At 36.6% G+C, this 20,691-nt stretch overlaps 2 protein-coding genes across 2 annotated transcripts in view; both read left to right on the forward strand.

Annotated features, from left to right (window-relative positions):
* The first annotated feature begins 3,329 nt into the window (after positions 1–3,329).
* Positions 3,330–11,802, forward strand: LOC107670582 (RNA-binding protein 7-like). Its single transcript, XM_016463218.1, has 4 exons — positions 3,330–3,450; positions 8,992–9,079; positions 9,620–9,713; positions 10,771–11,802. Exons 1-4 carry the CDS (start codon positions 3,330–3,332, stop codon positions 11,101–11,103), a joined length of 636 nt encoding a protein of 211 aa, XP_016318704.1. The 3' UTR covers positions 11,104–11,802.
* Positions 11,803–16,156: 4,354 nt separating this feature from the next.
* LOC107670639 (homeobox protein BarH-like 2) overlaps positions 16,157–20,691 on the forward strand; it is a 15,129-nt gene continuing 10,594 nt past the window's right edge. Inside the window, exon 1 of the mRNA XM_016463312.1 lies at positions 16,157–16,552. Within this exon, the coding sequence (XP_016318798.1) occupies positions 16,366–16,552 (187 nt within the window). The 5' untranslated portion in view covers positions 16,157–16,365. The remainder of the gene's footprint in view (positions 16,553–20,691) is intronic.

A 20,691-nucleotide genomic window follows, 5' to 3' on the forward strand; every position in this document is an offset into this window, starting at 1 on the left:
TTTTGTATCTACTGTGCGGCTTGGACACAGCGTCTGTCAAAAATAGGTGAACGTTCTTTGGATCGCAACAAATGACATCATGTATGAGCCTCCCTCAAGACGCACCATCACAAGAAGAATACACGAGTTGTATGAAAAGGAGATTTTAATTTGATTACATTAATGTTTAAGTTGAGATTTACAATAAATATTTTAACTGCTATTATGTAAAGGGATGTAATTCTGCTGTAAAAAAGCACCTTATTTGTTTTAAATGTTTGCAAACCAAATGTTAATGCAGTGTTGTTAATACAGCAGTACTGTATCTATATTTCACATACCATTTCTGGCCTCCTGGCAAGTATATAGTGATGTGAAATACGATCGGGAGTCTGCGCAAGGTGTTTATTTTGAAATTGACAGGATTTTTGGACTTTTATTTTGTATCTCTCTTTTGTATCTACTGTAGACACGGCGTCTGTCAAAAATAGGCTAACGTTCTTAGGATCGCAACGAATGACGGCATGTATGAGCCTCCCTCAAGACGTACCATCACAAGAAGAATACATGAGTTGTATGAAAAAGAGATTTTAATTTGATTTGATTACATTAATCTTTAAGTTGAGATTTACAAGAAATATTTTAACTGCTACTATGTAAAGGGAATACTGCTGTAAAAAACACCTTATTTGTATAAAGTGTTTGCAAACCAGATGTTATTGCACTTTTGTTCACACAGCACATACCATTTATGGCCTCCTAACAAGGATGTAGTGATGTGAAATACGATCGGGAGTCTGCGCAAGGTGTTTACTTTGAAATTGACAGGATTTTTGGACTTTTATTTTGTATCTACTGTGCGGCTTGGACACAGCGTCTGTCAAAAATAGGTGAACGTTCTTTGGATCGCAACAAATGACATCATGTATGAGCCTCCCTCAAGACGCACCATCACAAGAAGAATACACGAGTTGTATGAAAAGGAGATTTTAATTTGATTACATTAATGTTTAAGTTGAGATTTACAATAAATATTTTAACTGCTATTATGTAAAGGGATGTAATTCTGCTGTAAAAAAGCACCTTATTTGTTTTAAATGTTTGCAAACCAAATGTTAATGCAGTGTTGTTAATACAGCAGTACTTTTAAAATAAAAGTGCGCAATACACTACTTTTGAATTCATTATTGAATTTTGCACATAACAATGTGATTAATCGCGATTAAAATTTAATCGTTTCCCAGCACTAATATATATATATATATATATATATACACACACACATATCTCTATCTATATATTTTAGCATTTAACTATATATTTTAGTGCATGCTAACGTGATTTAAATGTTTTTTTATTTCTGTTCATATAAGCAATCTATAATAATCTGTAATTAATTGCAATCTCAAATCATTTAATTAGCATAAGTTATTACTCCACCACCTGTGCATGACAGCATTACTGACAGTCCTATATTGTTGAACCAATGTGGTTCAAATAATGGAGGTGCGACCAAGTTTCGGGAAACAGTTGTGACTAACTAGTTCGTTTTTCCAACAATGCATCGTATTATGATGGTTAAGCAGCAAATTACATCTTTGTGCGGGACACATTATAGAATAGGACTTACCCGAGTATGACTACAGGTGCCTGACCTGCTATTCTCTCTCTAAACAAACAAACAAAGAAAAAACTAGTCAAGCCCCAAAATGAATGCGATTCATGCACTATAAAGTCCTCTGAAGTCAAAGTTTTATGTGACAAACAGAATAAATATAGGTAGTTAATAACCTGAGTTGTGGAAAATTCATAATTGGCTTGCTTTCAGTTCACGAGTGTGGATTTGAATTGAATTGGCCACGCGACCTACCGGAAGTTGAACTGGAATTTGAATTGGAATGACGTTGGAAGGAAGTGTCACACCACGGTCTGTCCAGTCCAGCAGAGGGAAACAGAGAGCGCAAGACCTTCCACAATGTCCTCCTGATTTCCTGTTCATTATTAGCTCAATGATATCACCTGTGCCTGGCTTGTTAGAGTGTGTGTGTGTGTGTGTGTGTGTGTGTGTGCGCGCAGATCTTTTTTGACCTGCATGTTTGGGAACCATTCTTTATGTTATTGGACATTTTGCCTGCAAGTCATTGTGGATCTGTACCTTCTTCAGCCCAGCTTTTGATGCTTGATTTGTTTTATTTTTTATATTTTTATTTGATTTGCTTATTCAAGAAGGACTTTAAGCAAAGACCAATCCTGCCTCTCGTGGTTATCTGCAAATTTGGTGCACTGCTCCATAGTGTAGTGGTTAGTGCTCTGGGCTTCCAGCAACGCAATCTGGGTTCCAGTCCCGCCAGTGCTTTTCTAGTTATAAATTGCATCTATTTGAATTTGAATTCACTGTAATTGTATCTTCTTACATGCAACTGTTAACTAAAATTCTGCATTCTGTTTACCTTGATTTTAAATCAATTCAATACTAAATGGCTCACTATTCATCATAAAACCCCCAGTTCACTTTACGGAAAACATATCCTTTTACGTCCTGTGGAACAAAGAAAGTCACACGACATGATTAAGTGATCAAAGAATAACAGAACTATCCCTTTAAATTCACTACAGCAATGCATCATCTGAGCAAATCAGTTGCGTTAAATGAGATTCTGCTTGGGTTATGATCCAACATGATGCCTTCTGGGATTTCTCGCAAAAGTGCAAACTCTAGAAAATCAGAGTCAAATTGAATAACTAGAATTCTTCCAATCTGTCTCTAGGATAAAGTCCTTTGCCTTTGGCGCTCTATATGACCCGTGCACTGCAAACAGGACATGACATCAGTGACTTGTATTTTCACTTCTCTTTAGGACATTTCATCTAAGTCTGGCAGCCATTTCACAGCTAAGACAGGCCTGATGTCTGTTCCATTCAAGACCTCCTATTAGACATCTGCATAGTTCACGCCACGAGCCGCATTCCGCCTATCGCTCTTCTTTTAATATGCCTTACATGTGCATGCCTATCCATGCACTCTGCGGATCCATCAATAATTACAGGCATTCACTTACGATGCAGGAGAGGGCAGATGCATTCCCTGGTTGTTGCATTAAGCAAGATTGATCTTTGTGGATCCCGTGACACCTCAGGGGCATTTAAAAAGTGATCTCTCCTAAGCGGAGGGGGCAGAGAGGACGTAAGCTTGCTTCGTCTCTCATGAAGACATTACGGCCAATTCTCAGCTTACAGGACACAGGCATTCAACCGGGCTGAGATTGCCAGCGGCCGGCCCGATTGAGGATTCATCCCACAAATATTCATGTGCATTTAATGATCCTACATCACTTCATTCCACATGAATTATGAATATGATGAGTCAAAAAGACATTTGTGCTGGAGAGAGGAGCAAAGGAGGAGGGAAACTGGGACAGAGGTTGAAGTCACCAGCGAATAATCGTGGCGATACTGATGATTTTCCCCAAGGTTAGTGAAGAGGGTGAACGCGGCAAGTGATGTAGCTGATGGCCTAGATCTGGGAATCTCCACAGCTCGTTTTGGTGGCCAACCTCGCTCAGAGCGATAAACCCTCACGTCACGTTTGACTAAAATAACGCTGGCTGGCTACACACACTCTAATATGATAGAGACACGGATGCCAGAGTGCATGTCTTAATCATGTTAAGTGTAACAGTTGACATTTCAGACTGCCTAGGGCTGCCTTGGACACATTTTAATCAGGAATTCAATACGCTTAAGTGCCCTCTTGATATAAACAAATTAGAACTATTCTGAGCTCACGCACTTTAACGTTTGAGCGGATGACAAACAAGAGTGTTCGCAACAAAGAAAGGGAAAAATCTAGTTTAAAACATGCCAGATTCTTAGAAATGTACTCTTTGTATTCATGATCGTTTCATATGGTTTTGACAAACTTCTATAGCGTACCATTTTCAAGAAAAACTGAAATGTATATGATATTTACAAGACAAAAACAAACTGATTCTAATATTGTCATGTGGCCATAAAGACAAAAAATAAAAAATACAAATAAAAAATACCACACTGATCCTAATCATTATTTATTTTTATTTTATTATTTTTATTGTTTTTTGAATTACAATGAATTGTTAATTTTTCATCATTATATAAATTCCATGTTTTTGTGGAATCACACCACATGACATTTTACAGCCTGAACTACCCTTGTCTTGTCATAAAAAATACAATTATCTGATATTTTACGCAACTGATCGACTCACCATGACTCTTAAGGAGATTTTAATTCCTCTACTCTAGCAGGGCTTTTCAATCGTTTAGATGCCACAGCCCCCAAATATGATCATATCAGGGACCCCATCCTAAAATTGAAATAGCAGCTACATTTTTTTAATGTATAAAGACCTAATTTATATTGTGAAAAATTTAATCTCTATAAAACATTATTACATACTTTTTCCTATTCACTGTAGTATTGTACCATTTATTATACAATAAATAATACATGTGTTTATTTATTTTTTAAATCAAATGTATATAATTTTATTTCAATCTAATATATTTATTTTGTTTTATTTTATTTTATTTTTTATGCATTTTTACTGCTAAACCAGCATTAATTGTGACCCCAGTATAAAATCCCATGCTCAAAAGCATATGGAGAATTAATTACATTACAATACCAACTATCAGGAATAAAATAAGACTAAAATAAGGTATATTTCTATAGACCAATTTGGAGTAGACGTCACAGTTACGTCACTTGCAGCTGCGCGCGCGTAATGGCGGCAGAAAATGATAGTTTTAATGTAGCAGTCTATTCAAGCCATGGAATAAAAGAATAAAAAAAATAATTTTGAGTTTATATTTCAAAATTCTGACTTTTTTTCTTGCAATTCCGAGATTATATCTCACAATTCTGCTAAGAAAAATCAACTCGTCATTCTTTCTTTTTAGTTTATAATCCCACACTTCTGGCTTTTTTTCCCTCAGAATTGACAAACTCGCAATTGTTGACTTGAATAAAGTTATAAAGTCCGAACTAGGAGATATAAACTTGCATGTGCAAGAAAGAAAAGTCCGAATTGTTAGATAAAATAGGTAAATGTTATGTAAAATGTTTTAGGTTTAAATAGTATTTCATGCATGTATTTCAACTGTAGGGCTAATACAATATGTCCCCTATATGAATATTATATGGACCTATTGTTTAAATCAAATGTATGTTTTAAAGTAGGGTAATCATAGCAGGTTTCATCCACAGTCTGTCCGTTTAAACGTCTGCGTTTAGCTTCAAATGGCGTCTTTGACGACAGTATTATATAAAAATGATTTGCATTCCGATTCTGACATCCAAAGGCACAACAATAATTTTTTTTCTCTTATTCCATGGATTTTACCCGTTTCCCTCCACTTGTTCCCAGTGTTTTTCTGCCACCAGAAAAGATCCACCCACAAAAAACGTCATCACTGTTTGCAAACACTGAAATTGGTCTATTTGACAGAAAACTAAGGTTTTATGCTAATTTGTAGCAGGCTCGCATGTTGCAACAAGTCAGATCAGAAAAAAATAATAATAAAAAAATGGCTGCCCACTGCTCCGGGTGTGTGTTCACGGTGTGTGTGTGTGTGTGTGTGTGTGTGTGTGTGTTCACTGCTGTGTGTGTGCACTTTGGATGGGATAAATGCAGAGCACTAATAATTCGCTTTCCATCCAAGTCATGACTAAAAGGCAGAGGAGATCCAGCGCTCCCCTGTGATGTTCTGCCTCTGTGGAGCCCAGCAACACTGGCCATCCTGAGAATCTGACTGAGGAACAAGAACAATCAGAGAAGAAACTACAGAGAGCATCTTTCTTTCTAGTATCGCTCTTTTTTCTCTCTCTCTCTCTCTCTCTCTCTCTCTCTCTCTCTCTCTCTTTGTTTTTCTGTCTGAGATTTGTAGAAAGACACCTTGGCTCAACAGAAGTATATTTTGTGCTTTGAGAGTTTGTATTGGAAGTCAGTGAAGTTCTGAGGAGGAACATTGCCATCTACTGTTGGATGGTGGAATTACACACTTAAAGGTGAAGCGTGTGATTCCTGCGCCAACTAGTGGCACCAAAAACACCTGCAACCTGATGTCTGACCCCGAGAGAGATCAAGGACTGGCTCAACAAAAATCTGGCTAAACAAGTGTTTGAAACTTTACATTTACAGACAATTATTAGGAAAAGAAAATATGATTAACTCAAAGAGGAAAGTGTGAAATTAAAAGCTGATTCTACAACTACAACTTTACTGCAGTGTCAGGTTGAATAAGCAATGAACATTTTTACAATAAATAAAATACTGAAAACATTTAGTGTAATATTTAGTGTATTAAAGTTCAAATATTTTGCGACTTAGTTCAACACCTGTAAATATAGGTAAGATTTACTGCTGCTTAAAAGTTTTCTTGAATCGCAAATCAATATTTAAATATATCCTTCAAATATAAAATAGCACCAAAAATAACAACAGCATTAAAACTACCAATCTCTATATTTGAGTCTTGAAATGAGTGCCATATGCAGAAAACATTACAAAATAGCTTTCATTCTGAGGCATATCCAGCATACCTCTTCCACAACATCACAGCTACAAACTAATAAAGTAACATTGTTGCACTTGTGCACAGACAAACTCAGAATAAGATGAATATAAGTGACATAATCAACAACTATCATATCCATATAATCAACAGTTCAAAGAACGGCTGCTGGTCTTAATGTTTGTCGGGTTTGTGGCCATAAAGCATTAGCATTCCAGTGTCAACTATCACAGCAATAATAGAAATAAACACATTGCTTATGTGATGGGGTGAACTAATCTTTTCAAGTATGAAAAAACAACAAATAATACACGTATTATAATGTTATATCAGCATATGGCTCCTCTGAAGATTCAGTGATGTCACTTCCTCTTGATCACATTATTAAAACGACAGTTTGCTGTTATTTCAGAGTAAATAAGACGTGTGTTGGAGCATCAAAATGCACATAGCTTTACTTGATGTATGCCTTTAAATTAGATCAATCAAATTAGATCAGTATAGATTGCCTGGATTTAAAATTGGCATGCATTAAACTGAATTGATCTAGTGATCTATTGCTCTTTCATTGATCTAGGACATATGGACATGTCACAATGCATGTACTCCTTTTAAATATGTATATAAAAATACACCATAGCTGTCTGTAATATTGCATGACCCAGTGTTTGAAAATATTAATATCTTAAAACCATTGTCTGTCTTCTTTTACAATGTAAGCTTATTATATGGAGCTCACATATATGCTTTTTGCTTTTCAGGGCCACTTTTTGAACATGAAAGTCACACAGTATCATGTCATGAGTGATCAGAGCACATCACTGAACAGGATTTAATGCCAGTACTTAGTTATACTTTATACTTCATGCTATACTTTATCTCAAAGTAGTCATTAAAAAACACATGTTGAAGACTAAAACCCCCAGCTCTTTTTTCATTAGCTTTCAATGAGTCACAGGCATGCAGCACTGACAAATAACCTAACAATAGGAACATGGTCTCTATCTGTGACAGGGCCAACTGTTAGCTCTGCAACATTATCTCCACAACAACAACACGTGCAGCTTTCTGTCTGTGTTCTTAAGGTGTGAACGAAAAATCGTTATATTTTTCATTAATCTAATTTAATTTAAGCGCTGAGTAAAACTGGAAGCATCTGGTTGGATTTATACACGCGCGCGCGCACACACGCACGCACGCACACACGCACACACACACACACACACATGACGCCTCCCTCTGGTCTTTCCTAGAACTGCTACTGTCGTGAAGCGACTGTTCATCACGACAGTTATTGCTCACACACGGCAAACGAGTTTTAAAGACAGATGATATAATTGACAAATTCAAGCTAGTAGAGCTAACGCGATCAACCGGCTGGATTATCAATATTTTGCAAGATGGGAATAGCTGATGAGGCTGACCGGACTCTGTTTGTCGGGAATTTGGACCCTCAAGTAACAGAAGAAGTTATATTTGAGCTGTTTTTACAGGTGAGTGCTTTAGTGTCGTTGGTTAGCTTGCTAATGCTAGTGATGGACTGCTGTTTATTTATTTTTTATCCGTTTGCAAACGACCCTATTGAAAACAGTAACGTTAGATTCATGTTTTACAAACAAGTACCGTGGTGTCGTTTGAAATATTTACTGTAATTTCTATCAGCGCGTGTTTGTTGTTTGCGGTAACGTTAGTTTGGAGCATTTCCGAACACTCTTACGCTTAATTTGAACATTTATTCAAAGGTATAAGGGATATTGGTTTGCTGTTTATATTAAGTTGTCGTTGTTGTCTATGCAAAGGCACTTTTGCTCTTGTCATTCATTCGCATTAAGTCTTCTTTATTTTGATTAAGTGTCGTTCATTTACAATTAAGGCCCCTGTTGAAAAAAACCCCAGCATATGCTGGTTAGGTATGTTTTGATGCTGGTTTAAACTGGTCCTTTGCTGGTTCATGCTGGTCCTTTTGCTGGTTTATGCTGGTCATGTGCTGGCAAAGGACCAGCTTAAACCAACAAAGGACCAGCTTATCACCTTCTCGTTGTAATACCTATGTCATACCCATGTTATTATACAAATTTGTGTCCCCATAAACCACATAAACATGCACACACAGACACACACACACACACCAGTCATTTCATGAGTTAGGGACATTTCCACAACAATCTTTAAGAACGTGAACCGTAGTAGAGGACAAAAAAATTAAGGTTGTGCTGGAATTGTACGCAAACTTAATTTTGATGCCATTTGCTTACTTGATTCTGGTCGTTTTGTGAGTGATTAATGTGTGCAAAAATTAGAATTAAAAAAAAAAGTCTTTAATGTGTAACTTGCTCTTCACCTGAAACAACTTTCTGCAATTCTGATTCAATGCATCACAGTTATGAACATATCTTTTCAGCCCAGCAGTGTAAGAACCAGATGAATGGTCATCTAAATCTGTGTTGTTTTTAACAGGCAGCAGTCATATTAACCAGGAAGGCAAAAGTCCAGCAAACTCCCAAAACCCCAGTCCAGCAAATACACCTGGTCACCGCGGTGGAAGGTAACTTCTGATTTAAATGTAGTGATTTAGTGGTTATATTTACACCTGCTCTGTTTCAAGTGATCCCGTCACAAGATGTCAGCCGAGACCCATCACTGTTTACACCTGCTATTTACTTGCATCTCGAATGCCTCTCCTGTGACCATTTGTGATCGCATTTCTTCAAGAGTAGGGTTTCTGATTTCATGACAACATTAATCATTTACTATGTATCAAAAATGTTTAGGGGAATCATTTCCATCAAGTGTATAATATTAGGGTTGTGCAGAATGATTATATGCTTTGTTTTTGTATTTATAATTTTTTTTTTTTTTAAACAAAGCCATACCCTGGACATTTTAGGCAATTTGGAAATCCTGGCCAGGACATGTCTGGGGGAAAAAAAGATGTATGGTCACCCTAGTATTTGCTGATTAAAAGTATTAATTTCTTATTAATTACAAAAAAAAATAAAATACTGACACCAACCTTTTGAACGGTAGTGTACTGTCTTGTTTCTAGGATTTTAACCTGAACTGATGTACTTTTCTATGCTGGCAGAACCCCAGAGCAGATGGGCTCTCCGTCCTACTCCCCTCCACAGCTTATACAAAGGTCTGTCTCTTCACCTGACAGTTTGCAGAGGCAGGCGATGGTGAGAATACCTCTACTAACACTTCTGCTCATGTTCGGATTCCTCCATTCAAAATCTGTTAATTAATGTCAGACCAAAAGTAGATTTTATTGCTGATGGACATTTAAAAAAATGAAGATTTGCTGAAAATGTACTTGTCCTCAGACCATCCAAGATGAGCTTGTTTCTTGAACCGATGTGGAGAAATGTCATTCCATCACTTGCTCGTCAATGGATGCTCTGCAGTGAATGGGTGCCGTCAGAATGAGAATCCAAACAGATAATAAAAACATCACAATAATCCACAAGTATCCCACACCACTCCAGTCCATCAGTTAATGTCCTTGAGAAGAGAAAAGCTATGTGTTTTTAAGAAACACATTCATCATTAAGACGTTTTTAAAATTCAGACTGTTGTTTCTGGCTAAAATGCAAGTCCATAATCCATAATAACGCTTCCTCTAGTGAAAAAGTCGTCTCGTCTGAATCGGGAGAGAAGTCTGCACAGATCAATCACCGTTTACAAGCAAAAACAGTTCTAAACTAATATGTGGGACGATGTGATGTGAGAAGACAACAGGAGATGGATTTTTTTTTTTCACTGGAGGAAGCGTTATTATGGATTATGGACTCCTGTTTTTGCCAGAATCAATGGTTTAAAGTTAAAAAATGTCTTAATGATGGATCTGTTTCTTGCAAACACAGCTTTTTGCTTCACAAGACATTAACTGATGGACTGGAGTGGTGTGGATTACTTGTGGATTATTGTGATGTTTTTCTCAGCTGTTTGGACTCTCATTCTGACGGCACCCATTCACTGCAAGTGATGGAATGCTACATTTCTCCAAATCTGTTCAGATGAAGAAACAAACTCATCTAAATTTAGATTTTTGGGTGAATTATTAAGATGATGTGTGTCATGTCTAGGGCTGCACGATTAATCGCATGCGATATTTAACGCGCATCTTATCAGTAAATCCGGTTCTGTAATCAGCGGTAAATCTCCATCACCTGCGTGCTTTCACATTGAGCGAAGCATTTAAAGTCATCCCTCACTTTTTTTCTTTTTTTTTAATAGGTGAATAACATGTGGCAGGTTCAGATGCAGCAGTTGCTCCAGCTCAATGGAGGTCACCAGCAGGGCATGCAGCAACTGCGCAGTCCTGCAGACAGTAATCACTGGCAACAGGATTGGTCCGGCCAGCGTGGTCATCGCCACCCTCCCCAGGACAATAGCAACCCAGGCAGAGATCAACGGCAGGGCCACAGCGGGAACAACTATGACCGGCATCGGCGCGACAGCCAGCGAGGTGACTTCTATCACCATGATGACCGCAGCGGAGGACACAACAGAAATCACCCTCCTGAAAGACGGAGAGACTCTAGAGAGGGACGATGGAAACACTTTTAAAAGCCAGCTTTAGTTGCATTTTAGTTCTCCTGTAAACATTTTTTTAAATCAACTGTTTTAATAACCTTTTGTTATCTTCCAAGATTTTTAAATTTTCTATTTTGTGAATTGCATCTTAATGGTTTAAAAAAAAAAAGAAAGTTAGCAGTACAAAAGCACATTTTTGACATAATGAAGTTAAGGCATTTAGATTGGAAGTTGTTTTTAAAGATGCAAGAACAAAAAAAAATACAAAACCAGTAATAAATTGGCCATTTTGTGTGCTGGCCTGTTTTAAATGTATATTTTGATCTCGGGGACACCTATGTTTATGTAACTTTTATTTTTAAGAATGTCCTTTTTGAGAAATATTTCTGTATGTACAACAACGAAATGCATGAAAGAACAAAATATGGTAGTTTTTTTTCCCCCTAGAAATTTGTAATTTCTCAGGATTTCTCATTTTGGAAAATAGAAAACTAGTTTTCAGGTGCTTTTGATGTTTAAAAAAAAATTTTTTTTTTTCTTTTTTTTTTTTTTTTCAGATTTGGTGTTTACTTTCTACATTCCTCTTTTTGGGATGAGATTAGGATGATATTGATTATTCATCAAGACAGTCTTTGTAAACTTGGGAGCAATAACTAGTTTTAATACTTTGGTAAATATGCCATTTTTATTGTCAAGTGCAACAATTGGTTTCATAAAGTCACTGTTTACTGATCTCTTTCTGTCTGAATTTGTTGTTGAACTCTTACATTTGTTTACATCATATAAACACTTGATTGTTTTAATTCGGCAAATATTTTTCAACTGGTCGATACATGAAGTATCTCTAACAGGGATTTCAGTAGCCTATAGGTGGCGCCATAATTGAAGCATGTATAGTCATAATATTTTTTCTTCTATACACAAGTATATTTAGAAGCCTATGTCTGTATGGATTCTAATGCAGGCTTAATATATTATTTCAGTAATGAAAATATAGGGTAAAGTGGGACAGTTTTTGAAGGATTTTAAATAGGACATTTTGTTGAGTTCCTATTCATATCAGCTTGGTGGTGGTCATGCTGGTTTTGGCACATGATAACTGCTTTTGTAATGATCAGGTGATCTACGAGCTTGGTCAAGTCTACCAGGTCAGATCTGAATATTACGCTAAAATAGGGTGGTACGTAGCCTACTTAAAACGGATCCATACAATTTTGCAAAAATACATGCTTTTTTTTTTTGCAGAGGACCATTCAATCAATATTTAATTCACAGTTTTGTGTTATTGCATTAGTTGTATTATTTATAGAAAGCGTTCTCACTTGCTAATAGTTTGGTTAGGCTATATAGGCTACATTTGTATTTGTCATAAATGAAAAGTTCCACATAATAAGACTGCGTTCTGCATATTAGAGGGATATTAATCATGAAACGTAGCTATTTGCCACTTCACTTGTGTAAACTTTCAATTTAAATTTTAATGTGTAAAAAAAAATAATAGACTATACACTCTAAAAAAATGCTGGGTTAAATACAACCCAGTGCTGGGTAAAATAGGGACAAACCCAGCAATTGTGTTGTTTTGACCCAGCGGTTGGGTTACTACCCAGAAGGTTGGGTTAAACATTTAACACAACCGCTGGGTCAAAACAACCCAATTGCTGGGTTTGTCCCTATTTTACCCAGCACTGGGTTGTATTTAACCCAGCATTTTTTAGAGTGTACTGTGCGTTTAAACTTAAAACATTAAGTCTTTAATCACTCGAGAGATAAAAAAAAGTCAAATCAAAAAGTCACAAATATTGTTTTTACTGTAAATAAAAACGAATAACCTATGGAATCTCGGAAGCTTTCAGAACGTTTGTCATCTTCATTCCTTCTTTCGTCGAAAACGGTAAATGTTTGAAAAGGTTTCATGAGAACTTGAACTGGACCTTTAATAGTCGTGATAATTAACGGCACTGACCCGCCTGTGGTTGCGTTAGAACAACATCGACACATCAGGCAGCGGGATCCTTTAATGCCCGATCTGAGGTCATAATCTGTCCTTCCGAAACTGCTTTAGCTGCTATCAGCGGCTCCCGGTGTGCATGAAGCCGAGCATCCTCACAAAGCTCCCGGATCCAGAAGTCTCTGCTTTAATTTGCGGAGGATCGGGTTCTAGTGAAGCTGCTGTACTGGGGAACGCGTTATTGGGGAGCTCAGCCTCTGCGCGTTCACTGCTTAATTGATTGAGCTGCTTGGCGTCCGGAATCCAGAAAGCGGTGGCTGCATGTGGCCCTTCACCCCCGCCAGCCTTTCACCACTCTATTAAAACCCATATATTGTTGCATGAAAATAAATTAATATAATGTCTCTGTACGTAGCCTATACGATATATACATAACTTTTATTAAACTTTTCTCACCCCATGATTTAAAAAAAAATATTTTTCTTAATTTTAAGAGTATTTAATTTTTAATTCCTATTTTTATTTATGCACGAGTACACAGAGAGAGAGAGAGAGAGAGAGAGAACGCTGTCATATCATCAAGAATTTTTGAAAAAGAAATGGGAATGGGAATGAGAATTGAATGCGCAACAAATCACTGGAAGAACATAAAGCATAAAGACATGTTTAGGGTCAGAAATTAAGTATTTAAAAATTATTACATGATTATTGTTTTGTAAGTCTATCTATCTATCTATCTATCTATCTATCTATCTATCTATCTATCATCTCTAATCTCCAGGCGCTGTGTGCAGGTGCCATATGAACCCACTTCCCACTATACCGTCTGTTTATCTTGATATTCTGTTGTATCCCTCTGTTTTAAAGCCAGCAGCAGTTGTTCTAATTTCTCCCCTTTGATCAAGGTCTCCAACCCAAAAGAGCTCAAAGCTTTTTCCAGTGGAGATCTCTATATTTCCTTTACATAATCCCTCACGCTTTGAACGCGGCGGCTGTTATCTCGGATCCTCTGCAGAGTTATATTTACTCTCATACATGGGAAAATGATAATCATTTGGACAGCGGACACACGGCTCTGAAAAGCAGAAACCCGACACTGAGCTCGATGAAGGAGTTCAGTGCGCCACGAACATCAAAGCAGCGGTCCATCTGTAATAAGCATCATAATGTCAAACAAAACTGCTGCTGCTGCTGCTGTCTGGAAAGAGCTGTCTTTCTCACTCGTTCTGTAACAAAACCGAGAGAAATGTCTGTTCACCTCCATCATTTCACACGGTTAATACTGTCTGAGCTTACTGACACTGATGAGAAACACGAACACCTGTCGATTCTGCCTCGTATTTCACGAACGACTCTCACAGAAGCAACGCAGGGAAATATTGCTTGATGTTACTTTATTTTTTTATGTTACAACGAATTTCGCTAAAAATAGGATGAACAAATAAATCACAATAGTGTACAAAATAAATACACTTTTTTTCAGAAACGCCACTGGAATTATCTAGGCATTTCTACAGTTATATCGCCAATTATTCAAGTCTAGATTGCACTTTTAAGTATTTTTTAGAATATTTGTGACCATAGGGTTTAATACGCAATTGTATGCTACTTTTTTTTTTTTTTTCAAATTAAATAAAATTACCGTTGTTCCAACTCCAGAAACTAACAAACTGCTCAAGATAAACACAAAACCAAATGCTTTCCGCCTGCACAGTTATCAATTCTAGAAAATGTTTATATTCGTTGCCTTTGTTATTCTTTATAGAAGTGTATAATTATTAACAGTCGAATATTTGATTGCATGATTACATTTAAGTTGCAGTAAAGGTTTAATTTTAAAGCACAAACAAACAAGTCATTATTTTATCGTGCAGATTTATCACTAGAAATATAGGACTAGGTTGTCCTTCCTTAATTCATTAATAATTATAGGCAACACCATACAAAAACTATTTAGCTTTATAATGCTTTAAAAATTATTAATTTTATTTTTAATGAAGCCTATAGTCTAATCAAATTATTTGAATGTTAGCCAATGATCTTAACTTATATAACTTTAGTAATAATTGTTGTGAACGTTAGATATTAATAAAATGTAATATAAAGTTAAGCTATTTATCTGTTTATTTATTAAATTACTCAGAAAAAAGAGCCACGCGCTTCTGATTCGCTGTAGGCTAGCTTTTACTAGTAAAGCGCTTAACTTTGCGCTTCATGTGTGAATGAATGATGCCACTTGTCCTGGCAAGTGAAATAGTTGCTTTACGCGATCGTTGAAAGTTTTAAGACACACAGGCGTTTCCGTATTGACAGACGTTTTCAGCAGCACAAAATAACCGCAATAAATGAAATCATTAAACCACGTGTCACCTTTTCAATTTTAATGACGTTAACTCTTGTGTAAACACATAACACCTGCTCCATGTTAAAATGTAGGCCTATTTTATCATGCATATTTCAGAATGAGTTTCAGAAACACTCGGACTCTTTTCTCTTGTAAACGAGGATGATCATTATCACCTTTGTACATAACAAAATCTGGCCCATGCTGACCGAATTTAACATTTTAGAGACAAAGCTAATTGCGCAGCTTTTCCATTTGTAAAAGAAGTCGCACATTTGTTTCATCTGTACACTCTAAAAAATGCTGGGTTGTTTCAACCCAACTTTGGGTCAAATATGGACTAACCCAACTTCTGGGTTCAAAATTTAATGTAAAAATGTAACCCAACGGCTGGGTTAGTCCATATTTGACCCAAAGTTGGGTTGAAACAACCCAGCATTTTTTTAGAGTGTAGGACGTGTATAAAATAAAACAAAATACTAATAAATATTTTTTTTTACAACAACAACAACAATTACAAAAATAATAGAAGAAGAAGAAGAGAAGTGCAGACGTTTAAATTAACACTGTAAATGAACCGTACACTCTAAAAAAATGCTGGGTTAAATACAACCTAGTGCTGGGTAAAATAGGGACAAACCCAGCAATTGTGTTGTTTTGACCCAGCGGTTGGGTTACTACCCAGAAGGTTGGGTTAAAGAGGGAGAGATAGAGAGAGGGTGAGGGAGGGGGTGATTGACGTGAAGTGTGTCTGCTGTTACACACAGCAGTGCAGCAGTGACAGGAGAGTTGGTTTATATAGCGGTGACTCAGAGCGCAGCGCGCGGAAGACACTGAACACACTCTCAGCGCAGCACAGCTGCAAGAGGACGCCACAGCCGATCAGATGAGATGCCGTTTTAGATCACTATCATACTTTCAAAGTTTTACACAACTTTCAAGACGACTTGTTTTGTCAGAACTTTTGTGGTGAACGTCACTCGGCGCGTATCTGGACACTATGCATTGTCAAGCAGAGCTGAGAGTCGCGAGCAGCGCGCAGCTGAAAGCCGTCAGAAGACGATACAAGACTTTCATGATCGACGAGATCCTCTCCAGGGAAACTTGTGATTACTTCGAGAAACTTTCACTTTACTCGGTCTGTCCCTCTTTAATCGTCAGACCTAGACCTCTGCATTCATGCCCTGGTAAGTGACACAAACACTTATCATTATTATTTTTTTAATTTTGAATGGACGTTGATATAGGCCTATTTTACTTTTTTTGTTTTTTTATCTTTTTATGATCTTTTTGCCCTCATATCTAAAAAAAAAGCAACCCACCAAAACCGATGCATTTTACTTTTTCACCCTCTTTATTGCAATTACAAAGTAAGAAAATCGAGTGGAAAATATAGTCATAATATGAGAATAAATTATTGTGACATATTATTGTGACAAGTTTGTGACAAGTAAGATCTAACGATGAAAGCATCGTTTATAATGTGCATGCAACATGCTTTTGTGAAAAAGTGATACAAAAAGATATTTTTTTATACAGAAATAAAATAAAGTTACTTTGCTTTTTTTTTTTTTACTAATGCGTTTGCATTAGTTTGAAGAGTACTTGGTCAGAGTGTGCCACCTATTTTTGCTTCCCATTAATGTATTCATACTAGAGAAGCTTAATGCAATAGTTTTTTTTAAACTAATAATAAACAAAAAATATAATTGAAGTTATTGTGTTTCTAAATGTTGTATACGGAACGGCCATGGAAGCGGTAGTTAAAAGTCTCTGTTAACTGTCTTGCTGAACACATTATATTTGTATTATTATATATTATATTCCAGGAAATCGATAGTTATTATCACTATTTTATTATCCAAGATTAAACAATACGACTAAAAAATAATAAACAATATATTTTACCCAACGATGTTAAAGTTGGCTACTCCAGCTACGCACTCTACGCACATGCGCTTCATCATGTTCTGAGTTCATATTCCTATTTAAAGGATAAAATAGTAGTTCAAATAAGTATTTCAGTTCAAAACCTGTTTGTTGGTCGTGAGTTAAATTGTGCAATAGACACTGTATGTGTGTTGAAGTCTTCTACTGTCAAAAGCATAAAAGATAACGGTACAGCTGAAAGTGGAATGACTTTTTGCCTTAAAGTCAAAATATTTAAAAAAATAATGTGATAGACTACTAAGATATACATGACGCGTACATATTTCATGTCTTGTATTACGTTTACATTAGCTTTGTCTGATTGGTGGCTGTTGTTATTATCAATACCTCACATTCATCTGCCTCAAAATACACATAAACTGTTTTTTTTTAAATTATTTTTTTTCCACCATATGCATTGAGCTAAATTATACTCAATTAAAATGATTATATGATTAAATTATACTCAATTAAAATGACACACACACACACACACACACACACACACACACACGCACACATAATAATAATAATAATAATAATAATAATTAGTTTTAATGGTAACACACACACACACACACACACACACATAACATTACATTTGTCCAGAGTCATGACAGTTGGATAGATAATAGTTGAACTCCACAGGTAGACATCCCTTTGAATTATCACCACTCCTCCCTGATGATTTATCATGGCACAATAGATGACACTCATCATATTTCCCCTTTAAACATTTTAGCCTTGACTGTTTTTGCCTCGGTGACCTCAGGGTATTGGTGTGCACACATTCTCCAAACTGCATTTGTTTCATTCATTTAAACTGTCACATTTATAATGAGTCGGGTATCTGAGGTAAAAAAAAATAAAAATATTCTCTTACTCACCCCAAGGAACACAAATCCTTGGAAGCCACATGACATTTATCTATTTACAGAACTGTTGCCACACTCTTGACTATGCAGCATAGGATGCAGTCAGGTATGACATCCTGAAGCAACAGGTGCAATGTCATTCCATCATAATGAGAAGACTTGTGTGAAGTTCACAGGACATCGCGACATGTTCCTGACATGTCATTAATCCAAGTTGTAATACATCAGGCAACATGGGACGCGTACAAAAACGTTTGACCCTCAAGATCATGCTTGCATCATGGTAGTATTGGTAGCAGCACCCGTGTAATGAGGTTTAAGGGATTGATTAAGCACATTTGTGAATTCTCGCAGCAACTGTGATCCATCCAAAGGTTTAGCAAGGACTCAACTCTGTGGCTTCGTATGTGATTTTCCAAACAGAGAACCATGCACAGATCAAATATTATTCCAGTTGTCATTTAAATCTCACGGTTCCATATACTCGTTGCACATGATTGTTCCCTATATTAACACTTGACATGCATGCTGACAGTTATTCATTCATTCATTCATTCCTTATTTCTACTTTACTGTAGTTATACGACCAAATAAAATCCGGTTATTCAGTAGGTTGCAAGACAAGCAAGTTTTTCAGGTCAGAATGACTGATCTCACAGCAAATCTTGTTTTGCATTGATGGATAGTTTTAGGTACATATTGCTGTTGTTTCACAACTCAAAACCATCAAGAGATTTCACAACCAGACATCTCCAGATCATATTACAATGATGATGATGCCCCAAAAGCCAATATTACAGATTTGATACTTTTGAAACATCTATGCCACTATGTCTATGGGTTCTTTATTGACATATCAAGGTTCCATGAAGAAAGCACAAAGGATAGAAAATGTTATTCATATTATTAAAATGTTCTTTTAATGAAGAAAACATGGTTCCTTTCTTTGCGAACTGTGGACTGAAATATTTTGAAAAATGGTTATTGCATCACTGTGAAAACTTCTTTTAGAACCTTTATTTTTAAGAATAGATGCGTGTATGAAACTGAGCAGTAATTACATGTAGTTATTCATTTAGCAGACACATTTATCTAAAGTATTTTAGCATCAACTGTCGGGATGCAAAATTCCAAACTAGTCCAGAAAAGTGCAAAGAATCCCTCTCCAGTCCTGATGCGTGTTGACAGAGAGCATCATCGCTCCCTCATACCTGCTGTGCAATTTGTGAAATCAGAGACACATCCTCTAAACGAACGGGATCATGATAACAATAGCTTTAGCAGGTCACTCGCTTTCGTCATACACAACCCATCAAACACAGACACGACAAAACATGCACACAAATGCATACATACATGTGTATGACGTCATAAACATGTATGCGAGAATAGGCAGGCACGTTTACGCACACATGCTTCCTTCTGTTTGTTCGTCCAGCTGTGAGGTATACAAGGCAATGTGAGAGTTTTGGCAGGCCGGGGCGGGGGATAGAATATCCAGCACAAATATCAGAACGCTGCACACACTGTGTCTTTTCAAGTCTGAGGGGTGTGAGATATTCTATATGCCAGCACATCAGTGAATGGTACTGCTTAATATAGAATGTAGCTGGCATTAAGACTGGCACTTACTGAAAGGCCATTGGCCCTGGACTCTCCCACATTCAGAAGAGTATCTGTCATCACAACTCATACTGTAATCACTGTCACCACTAGGAGCCGCTGTACGACTCGTCAAAATACAACAGGAGAGTCTAGAGTCAATTAGTCAAACAATTATTGAGTATTTCATATAAACATATAAGTATTCAAATGCTTATTTTCTACTTTATTTTCTCCTTTAGTGTCTGTCTCCTTCCAAACTTCAACATGATTGAATTCAACCCTCACTTCTCATTAAAACAAGTATGTTCAGTTGACTACTTCAAAATATCCGGTTACAGTTGTGACAGGCTATATCATTTTTAAATATGGGCCCATCTATGTGAAATTCAGTCAGATTAAATACATCCTCTCATATTACACGGCTCTCTGGATACTATATCACCTCTGGATACTATGCATTCTTAATCATAAATATCTTAAAGACATCTTCTAAACGTCTACTAGACATCTGATAAATGTCTCAGAAACGTATTGCAGATGAGCAAACGCTCTACAAATATGTCTTGCAGATGTAAATGCAGACGTCTAATCAGTTGCACCCCACTATGGATGGCCCTGACTCAAATTAACGTGATGCAACTTTTATAGAAATTATTTGGAAACTCCCGCTCTACTCAGTGGACACATACTGTAAACTCAAAAGGGGAACCGGCGCTACTTTCGTGTTACTCTGCGGACTTTCTCTTTTTTTATACAAAACTCATCTGGCACAGTATTTTGTAGGATCATCATCATTATTAATACCATTATAGTACTGAAACAAAATTCATTTTGTTGCTATGCCGATTATTTTATGCTTTGTAATGGACTATTTTTCTTAGCGGAAGCTACAGGTACGATAAAAAAAAAAAAAAAAA

The sequence above is a fragment of the Sinocyclocheilus anshuiensis genome, unplaced genomic scaffold (genome assembly GCF_001515605.1).
Source record: "Sinocyclocheilus anshuiensis isolate Anshui unplaced genomic scaffold, SAMN03320099.WGS_v1.1 scaffold140, whole genome shotgun sequence".
NCBI classification, from domain to species: Eukaryota; Metazoa; Chordata; class Actinopteri; order Cypriniformes; family Cyprinidae; genus Sinocyclocheilus; species Sinocyclocheilus anshuiensis.

What these genes read in the sequence shown, in the direction of transcription:
- LOC107670582 (XM_016463218.1), top strand. Translation starts at nt 3,330, where the DNA reads ATGAATATGATGAGTCAAAAAGACATTTGTGCTGGAGAGAGGAGCAAA. An exon ending in TACTGATGATTTTCCCCAAG is followed by an intron (nt 3,451 to 8,991) that starts GTTAGTGAAGAG and finishes TGTTTTTAACAG; the next exon opens with GCAGCAGTCATATTAACCAG. An exon ending in CCTGGTCACCGCGGTGGAAG is followed by an intron (nt 9,080 to 9,619) that starts GTAACTTCTGAT and finishes CTATGCTGGCAG; the next exon opens with AACCCCAGAGCAGATGGGCT.